Source organism: Buceros rhinoceros, unplaced genomic scaffold (assembly GCF_000710305.1).
Source record: "Buceros rhinoceros silvestris isolate BGI_N320 unplaced genomic scaffold, ASM71030v1 scaffold47155, whole genome shotgun sequence".
NCBI lineage: Eukaryota > Metazoa > Chordata > Aves > Bucerotiformes > Bucerotidae > Buceros > Buceros rhinoceros.
In genome coordinates, this window is record NW_010413151.1 from 6,946 (window position 1) to 16,693 (window position 9,748).

Genomic DNA, 9,748 nt, shown 5'->3' on the forward strand with positions numbered 1-9,748 from the left:
TTTCTCGCCATGAAGCAGCCTGCCGCAGCAAAAGAACCTTTCTGCTCCTCGCTGGGATCGCGGAGCGAACCAAAGTTTTTTCCACTCTTATCTCGTTACTTGGCCGCCTGCCCAGAAAGCTGGCTAGAGCTTTGGCCTTGAAAAGGACAGGGTGTGTGTAAATATTCACTACTCACTACTTTGGTTTTTTTTTTTTTTTCCCATTTTCCCCCCTCTTCCCCTTTTGGTTTGTAATTATATACATATAGAATATAGTTGTGTGGCTTTATGATATACTAAAGTTTGTTTCAGCTATCTGAGCAGACCGAGGTGTGAATTTCTTCCTTTCCCTATTAAATCTCTTCCTGTAACACAGAGGGATTCCGTTAAGGTAAATCGAGGAGTGGGTACCTCGGTCCCTCGAGCCTTAACACCTGGGATCACCTAAGAGTTAGTACCAAGTAATTCACTCGGGACAAGAAGACCAAGTCTGTTCAACCGCATCTCCATGGAGGAAGCAGTAACTTCCAAAACTTCTGCCAGGCTTGCAGGCATTCATGTAACTGTGCTCACACATTGCCAAGCCTAGCCCCTGCGTGCTTCTGGATAGTCTTCATAGTACCTGCTGCACCAAATTTACCCTCCCAGTGCCACTCAATATTCCTGGGGCAGAACACACCCTGTGAAATGTTATTTAGTTTCTTCCATTTCAAAAACTAAAATTTAGTTAGAACTCAAAGAGAGATAATGAGAAGCAGGGCATATGAACATACAGTTACTTTCACAACAGAGAAAAGTCATGAGAATTTTTTTGCATATATATTCCTTTCATAGTGCTTCAAATAAGTTCACACATTGCAGAATATACTTAAAATTACCATTTTTGCAAGACGACTGCATATAGATTTTGAAGTTACACAACCTAGCTTAGAAAAACAGCTTGAGGCTAGCATTTGGGCACCCTTACATTATGCAAAGTGTATACGAACAGTTTTACAATCACGTGCGTGTAGGGGCAGGGGGAAGGTATCAAAATGAATTCTAAGGAACTTACCAGGTCATTGCCAAGGACTGCAATATGCAGAATAACATCGCCAAACCTCTTCTGTTCCACTAAGTAAAAACGAAACGAATATTTCAAGTTAGTTCATTTTGCACCAGTCTGTACTGTAAACAATGGGAACAGTCTGTTCAGTTAAAGATTTAGTTAACTGACGATACGTAAGTATCCTTGTCTTAACTTCATTTGCTACTCCCTTCCACTCTAACAACTTTCCATTCATTTTATCTGTCACTTCATTCACGCCATGCTATGAAAACTTTCTTTAGCTTTGAATACACAATGTTAGCACTGATGCTGTTAATATCTTCACTTTCATTCATGATACTGAACTCCTGCAAATATGGAAGTTCACTTTTGCTACATATTTACTTCTATGGCACATAAACTACAGCTAGTTTTTTAGTTGAGATGCCTGAAGGTAGGAGTTCTGTCTCTTTTCGTCTTAATCAGTTTCATATTCTGAACCCATAGTTTCTGAAGACCCCTACATATACTCTGATGTAAGTATACACAACTAAGATGAAAGCCTATCTTAAGTTGTTTTTCTTAGTTCTTACTCCAGAGGTCTGAAGACTGAGCCTGATGCTCTAGATTTTGTATTCTCATCTACATCACATTCAGGTGGAAGTGTGCATTTGCTTTGTTGTCAGCAGGCTCATCACTCCACCTAAATTCAACTGCAGTTGAAAACACAACCACCACAAACACACAAGCTCATCTTTCCTCTACAACTGAACTGCTTGTTAAAGCCATAATACAATTAATAAACTAACCAAGCCAGATTGCTCTTTAGAGGAATAAAGTATTCTCACTTACCCAGAATACAGCACACAGAGTCAATACAATGAAAAGCTGACGGGAGACAAAAAGAAAAAAAAAAAGAAAGAAAAGAATAAATACTCAAAGACACAACAAAGCAAATACAGAAACTTTTATCAAGTTTTCAGTGGGTAATCAGCATTTTCAGAATGGATTCATGAAACAAGCAGAGCCAAAGGCTGTCACACAGTGACTATACGCTGAACTTCATGTAAAGTGGTATCTTCCAAAGCACGGTATGATGTGCTCCATGGCCAGGAAAGCTGGCACAAGTCTTGAAAGAAAGAAGAGGGAGGAACTGACTTCAGGAACCAGGAGTTGCATAACAAGGTCTGCATAGCCTTATGTGTCTATTGAGAGGTAGGCTTAGGTGATAAAGCTTGCTTGAAAGCCACCAAGTAGTCTGGGAACTGCTATTCTACTATTCCAGCATACAGTATAATTTTGGATCTAGTATTTGTAACATCATCATCAACATCTGAAAAGAAAGGTATTTGCATAGCTACGAACAACCCATCATTAAAAACACTCATTCACGATTACTGTATTTGGCAAACACCAACTCTGCTTCTTCTGCCAGTGTTTTTTCATCATCTGACGGTAATGAAGAGCACACTAGGGAGCAGCTGCCTAATACACAGTGAAAAAGTCACGTGCAGCTTTATTCAAGCATCTCGTACACCTTTGACGTAACATTACAAGGATATGGTTTACTATGCCAAATTAATCATGCCATTTGTGCCAGCTTAACCATCACTTTGAACTTTTCTGCTAAATCTCAACTGGCTCCCTCCATTTGTCATTACACATAGTAGAAAATAAAATGAAACTCTAAATTAATTTTCACTGAAAAAACATCTGTAAGTGGAAATTTGCTGGTAATAAAAGCAGCGGACTCTTGAAATTTTCCAAACATATTTGTAACTCCTGAGTTGCTGCAATTCTAGCTTTGTGTTTCAATGGCAATGAAAACACTCAAATACATCAGAAAGTTTTCTAAACTTCAGAAGATTTCCAGTTCTCATCTGTATTACTGAAACTTTCCATTCTAATGGTCTTGGTTCTCATCCAGTGTTCCTGTTCCCCATTAGATGAAACCTTTCATTGTGTCTTTTCCTGCCTTCTTGGTAGCTTCTCTGCACAGGTAGGTATAGCTGTGCTGGTTTTTCTACTTTCCGTTCTCTTTCAATTTTTATGACATGTCCTGTTTCTACAGTCTTCAAAGCAACTTATTTTCTTTGTCACCTTAACTGAGCACAGTAGATGACAGGATCATCACAGCAAACGATTTCTATGCCGTTTTAGTGTCTCGCTTAGGCCCTCAGCTTGACCAGAAAAACCCCACAGCTGTGAAGCATTGGAGAATTTATGCTTAGCAAACACAGATTCTGGAGAACTGGAGATATTCTGGGACATTTTTACTGCAGACCTAGAAAATGTGATTTCCCTAGGACTTGTAACTTAGTATGATTTGGAAGAGATGGCAAAAATACACCTCTAAAAAAGTTTGGAGTCCAAGCAAGGATCAAATTACTTCTTCAAAAGATGTGGGCAAACACGAGCTTCTCAAATGAGATTAGAACTTTTTTCATGTGGGTGTGCGAGAGAAAGACAGCAATCCAGGAAGAATTCATGAAGGGTTTCTTACCCATATCAGCTGAAAAAAAATTTTATGATAGGGAGAATAGGACAGCAAACTACATTTCAGAATCAAAAGATGCAACAAATCAGGATGAACGAGAGTGAAAATAAGTACAAAATAAAGAAGTAGGAAGACAGAAACTTGTTTTTAACTACCTAGGAATTCTGAGACTGGGGATGGGGCTGTTTTTTCCATCCTCTTGGAAGAAATGATGGTCATGGAAGTAAAGGAGCCAAGAATCTCAATATGGCATGAAGCAGAACATATGGCTTCCCAGACTTTGGGGAGAGAAATTAATTTTCTCCGTTGCTTCAAAAGTGCTAAACCACTAAGCTATACAAACAGAGCTACAGCCAACCAACAACTGTCAAGCTAGACTTGGTGACCAAGGACTTTTTATGATATGTGAAAAGTCTCTCTAGCCTTCTTCTTGAAGAAATTGTTTCAGAAAACAAATTAAAAATAATCGACCTAATACTAGCATTTAGTAAGAAATATTTACTAAAAACTTTACTCCACATGATTAATTAAGAAAAATCATAAACAACAAAAAACGTAGGCTAACAGAAAGGAGTTAGATCATCTTTACGAAATACAGAGCTAATCAGCTTGAGTTAGTACAAAGAAGAGTGGATGAGAAATAATCTCCCTTTAGTAAAGCCTCAAATTTAACTTTGAGGCTAAGGGGAAACTTTTTAGCAAAAGGAATAAAGATAGTATATTTACCAACATAACAACTGTAGCTATTAATCTTTTTGGCTCAAACATTGCTTTCAGTTGCTTCAGGGGCCCCATCAGGAAACATGTACTAATAGGAGGAAAAAACCACAAACAAATGGTAAATCACTCTCAAATAAATCTTTCTGAAAGACAATAGGTAATTAAACAGTTACATGATTACAAAGGCTTTGAAAAGGTCATGTCAGTGTTAAGCAACAGAAACTCACCAGAATGAAAGACAAACCTGCATTATTTCGGTTACAGACAAAGCTTATGTATTGAGTCACCCTTGGTTATGAAATTCGTTCCAAAACATTACCACTTATAGCACGTGGATGTCAAGTTGAAGTCTACCGAATTTCATGTTGAGGCTGTTCTAAGAACTGACTTGCCAAAAGATTGCAAAGCCCTAATTTCCATAGAAAATGTCTGTTTAACCATGAACTTCTTACCCAGGCAGCACGCAGATAGCTACAATCAAGATTACAGGGAGGCTGTAACTTTTTGCACAAACTCAGCAAACAAAAAATGAAGGAAAAAGTTCAGTAGTTTGTATTAAATCTTCATGCTGGTAAGGGAACATCTTGTGATGCCCGTCCTTCAATACTCATCAGCATCAATGTATTTTGCTCTATTTTTTCTGCTTATTTTATGTGGCCTGAACCTCCCTCATTTTTATCACTGTATTTTCATCATCCCCATGTTTCCACTAGCTAACTCAGTTTTAATTTTAGTTCTTCAGGTCTCTTCTTTTTGTCTTAATTTTCTGGCCTAGCAGCCAAGATTAAAAAATGCTGAAAAAGTGTTGGTTTGGATTGCAGTGAATTTAAAACATATTTTTTCTATTGAACTGAGAGAACTCTTTTTTTCCATTCAATATGGACTTCTGAGATCTCTTCTATGCAACTTGAGGAAAAAGAAATGAAGAGAAGGAGATATATAGATATTTTTACTTCTAATTTTAGTTGAAGCCCAGACTAAAGTTTTTCAGTAATCTCTTAAAAGAAATACAAGTCTGTTAAAGCTTTCCTCTTAGTTCACCGACAAACAGACTTGACTAAGTTTTTAAAATGTTCATTTAATTTGAAGCAGTGAAAACAAACCCAAAATACTAGGTAAAAAACCCCTCAACAAAAAAAACAATAAAAAAGAATAAATAAGGCAAGGGAGAAAAAAGGAAATACTCAGTTTTGCCTGCCTCCAGGAGGTAGGCAATTTTTTGTCTTGTTTTAATATGAGATGAAATAGTAATGTAAATGAGAGACTCGTATTTGTCCCCAAACAAATTTGGGAAAAAGCAGTACGCCATCCCATTTCTGTTAATGTTAATGTTACTTTATGTGAGTTTTAACAGATTAATAACAGTTTGATTCCAAATGCTCCTTACAGTAACAGAGCATTCACACAGTGGGCAGACTGCCAGTGTGCCCCTTCTGCTCTGTACCTGGCAGAAGGACTTAGCTATAAAAATACAAAACATTCAGCCAGCAATTTGTTAGTCACACTTCAGATAGCAGTTGTAATGTATCTACAAAACAATCACACAAAACATTACAGTGGGACAATAACAAGTTAACTGATATTCACTGATTTTTAATCTTAAAACTGTCAGACAAACAAGATCTTATGTTATTAACATTTCAATACAAAACCAATGTGTTTTATACATAACATAGACAGCATTTCAGAATAAAAGCAAATGGAAATGTAGATACAAAGAAGGGTATTTTTCTACTAATAATAATTACGAAATAGTACCTGGCTAACGCAGCAATATTTCCCAGGGTGTAAAACACCGCAAAAAGTTTGATCCCCTTTGGGAGCCATAGCGATGCTGTTCCCTATAAAAGATTATTTGATGATTTTAATGTGTTAATTCAATTTAATTAGATTTTATAGTCTATACATATATTTTCAGACTAAGAAGGTCATAGTGGAGTATACTGTTCTCAGAGTTGTAGTAGTCAGTATTCAGTGTACTTCTATTGCCACCTACTGGCAAAATAATGTATTGATTTATTATAGTTCACAATGTTTACAACTAAAGCAATGTATATTTATATTGTAAATAACTGTATAAACAATGCATTTATTTGTACTGTTTATATTCTATTTATGACACTTTCAGTTTTGTTACAATGCCCCACTATATATACATCATACGCCTCTGCACACAAAGGATAAAATGTCATAAAGTCACATTAATATCCATTATCTCCCTTCTTCTCTAATCGACCATCTGGACTTACAGTCTAGATATGCACTGAAACTGAGCAGAAATATTTTAGAACTGTTATTTCTAGACATCTCTTATTTCAATTAAACACAAAAATAATCCAAAGTCTTCTGCTGATCACAGACCCTATGATGATGAAGAAAACAAAGCCTAAACAAGAAGAACATGCTTTTTCAGTTTGGTTGAATTTTTTTTGTTGTTGTTCCTAAAGCAACTATATTCTATCCAACTGCAATTTCAGTGAGAATCTGTGCTATCTGTTTGCAGAGACCACAGTACAAGCAATCCTGGAAAGCTGCAAGAGAAGAGCGTAACTGTATTCTACAAGGAAATCCTATGGACACTCTGCAAACATTAGGTTAAAAAAAACCCCACCTGCAATTTCGGCCAGCCAAGAACATAATAAACATACCAAGAGGTCCATAACCTGAAGCAGAAGGTAGAGTTGCCAGCTTTCAGCCTCCTGTGGCAAAGCCTAGCTAGGGAGCTGCCTCCAGACTCTCGAAGACACAAGGTCCGCAAACACACTGGCAGAGTTTCGATTTGTATCTATGAAGCTCAAGATAACCCAAGGAAACCAAGATCCTAAAGCCTTTTATCTGTTGTTTCACACCATGTGATACAGAACAGGCACAAAGATTAAATACAAAAAGAAAAACAGCAAAAAGAGTGATGTTAATCTGTTCAGAAAAAAGTGTTAAAGCAAAAAAACATTGTGTGTTACTAAAACCTGCAATTATGCTGGTTAACCATTACTTTAAAAAAAAAAATGGGGGAAGAAGTCAACCAAATAATGCTTAAGCAACCCTAAAAAAGGGATATTCCAATCCAATCTTGAGCTCCCTCCCTAGAACTTGCCCCTTTTCTAACACAAGCATCTGGCCAGAGTTTGTGTCACTGTATTTTACACAGACATATCACAGAATCATAGAATGGTTTGGGTTGGAAGACACCTTAAAGACCATGTAGTTCCAACCCCACCACCGTGGGCATGGACAGGTTGCTTTAGAGCAGGCTGCTCAAAGCCCCATCCAACCTGGCCTTGAACTTCCAGGGATAAGGCAACTACAATTTTTCTGGGCAACCTGTTTCAGTGTCTCACCACCCTCACAGTAAATAATTTCTTCCTACTATCTAATCTAAATCCACCCTCTTTCAGCTTGAAACCATTACCCCTTGTGCTATCACTACACTTCTTGATAAAAGAGTCCCACCCCACTGTTCCTGTAGGCCCCCTTTAAGTACTGGAAGGCTGCAATAAGGTGTCCCCACAGCCTTCTCTTCTCCAGGCTGAAAAATCCCAGCTCTCTCAGCATGTCCTCATAAAGGAGGTGCTCCAGCCCCTCGATCATCCTCTGGCCCTCCTCTGGACAGTTCGATACCACTCTCCAGTTTCTTTGAGCTAATTACCACTTAAATAAGGCCTCTCACAGGTAAGACCAGCAATTTCTCCGGTTTACCTCTGTGTCTCAGGTTCTCTTACAAACCACAAGTTTTGATAAAGAATCAGAAGCTTCCACCTATAGGAGAATCCAGCAAGTGGCTATCCCTAAGTGAGCACCTCAATCAATCAACAGGTTGCTCTTCCGCAGCTGCTTCTTCCTGTCATTATGTAAGTCAGGATCCTTGGTTTAAAAACTTTCCATGGTAATTGAAAGAGTAATTTAAATAACGGCAAACCCAGAAACTAATACACACAGTTCAAGTTTCGCCATCTTACTACCAGAGTGCGTTATGAGTCAAGGCAATCTGCCTGACAGCCTCCACAAAAACTGCCAATGCCATCCACACACATTAGCCAAAGGCTGCTGACTAGCTTACATCAAAAGGCATGCTCTGTGAAGAACCGACCTCCTATTTCATAACAAAAAAAAAAAAAAAAGAAAAGAAAGAAAGAACCACGAAACCAGCAGTCTGGATACTTCCCTAGTGCTTGGGAAAAAACCCACCTCCCATTTAATAACAAAAAAAAAAAAAAAAGAAAAGAAAGAAAGAACCACGAAACCAGCAGTCTGGATACTTCCCTAGTGTTACTTCATCCATTTCCAAGACCTCCCATGCAGATGAAGAGCTGCTTTGTACTGCAAGTTACCTGTGTTCAATTTTGACAGACCAAATCAATTAATAGATCTCAACTTTTAATAGCAGCTTTGAGCTACAAAATAAGGGCACACACTGAACAACAGCAACAGCTCTTTCCGAGTACACTCACATATCTAAATTAAAAATGTTACGTATTTTGTCAGTGTTCACTAGTAAGAAATTTCATTATGCTACAATATAAACACTCTCTGCTGTGAATGGAAGAAAGATGGTGAAAATCATAATTTACAGAACAGCCGCCCCTACGTGCTAATTATACATTTAACGTCCAGTTAAATTTATGTATACAAAATTTAGGATACAGAATAAAGCAAACACAGAATCACATATAAAGTATGAATATGAATAAGGCTCCACTGCAGAACATTAGTAAGTATCAGGAAAAAAAAAAAAAAACAAACATACACTTTACTTACAAGAATAGAACACACAATGCCAGCAACAAAACATATGGCAAACCATCTGATTCGAGTACCAAAGCTGAGTGTTGAGGCATCGAGGACCTTAATAGGAGAGGAAAACAAAAAAGACATTACAAACCCAGGTTTGAACAATCTAAAGGACATTTTTTTTCTTTACTACCAAAGCACTTAATTCCAAACAAAACAATTTTTTAGTCAGAAACAATTATTTTACCTTGCTTAATAACTGCTTGCATATTAATAAGTTCAGTTTGAGAAATTATGTTAGCAATACGAACATATTTCCAGAACAAACAAACAAAAAAAGGCAAAACCTGTGAAGGTATATCCTGGCACTCAAGCAATGCCGCTCCACTTTCAAAGAGACTTTCTTTTCACCATACAATTACAATAGAAAATATTCACAATTGTACAAAAGCAGAAGAATGATTTGACCTTCTAGCTATTTACAGATGAAGACACCTATCTGTGCAGCACTGTGTGCTCCTACAGACTCCACCACCTTTTCCTGTGACTAGACAGAATCCAGTGTACATATTAACACAAGTATCCACTGCAAGCAGTACGATACCACTTCAATCACTGTTCCTTACAGGGTGAAGGTGTGGACAGACTAACAGAGCTTGTCTCACCAGACAGCTAACTCGCTGAAATGAATCACTTGACTGCATGCTTCTCCAGTGTGACTCCAGAACCTGTGAGACCCCTTAATGAGCCAAGCTGTCTGACACAACTCGTGAAGTGGGAAGAGAACTAGTGTTCCT

General features: G+C 37.7%; 1 protein-coding gene across 1 annotated transcript in view; it reads right to left on the reverse strand.

The window, feature by feature from the left end:
• The window catches only part of LOC104493847 (vesicle transport protein SFT2B-like), a 13,123-nt gene extending 4,062 nt beyond the window's left edge, over window positions 1–9,061 (reverse strand). Inside the window, exons 1-5 of the mRNA XM_010136606.1 lie at window positions 8,979–9,061; window positions 5,982–6,064; window positions 4,230–4,311; window positions 1,859–1,894; window positions 1,034–1,092 (exon numbers count right to left, since the gene is read on the reverse strand). Of these exons, the coding sequence (XP_010134908.1) occupies window positions 1,034–1,092; window positions 1,859–1,894; window positions 4,230–4,298 (164 nt within the window). The 5' untranslated portion in view covers window positions 4,299–4,311; window positions 5,982–6,064; window positions 8,979–9,061. The remainder of the gene's footprint in view (window positions 1–1,033; window positions 1,093–1,858; window positions 1,895–4,229; window positions 4,312–5,981; window positions 6,065–8,978) is intronic.
• Window positions 9,062–9,748: the final 687 nt, after the last annotated feature.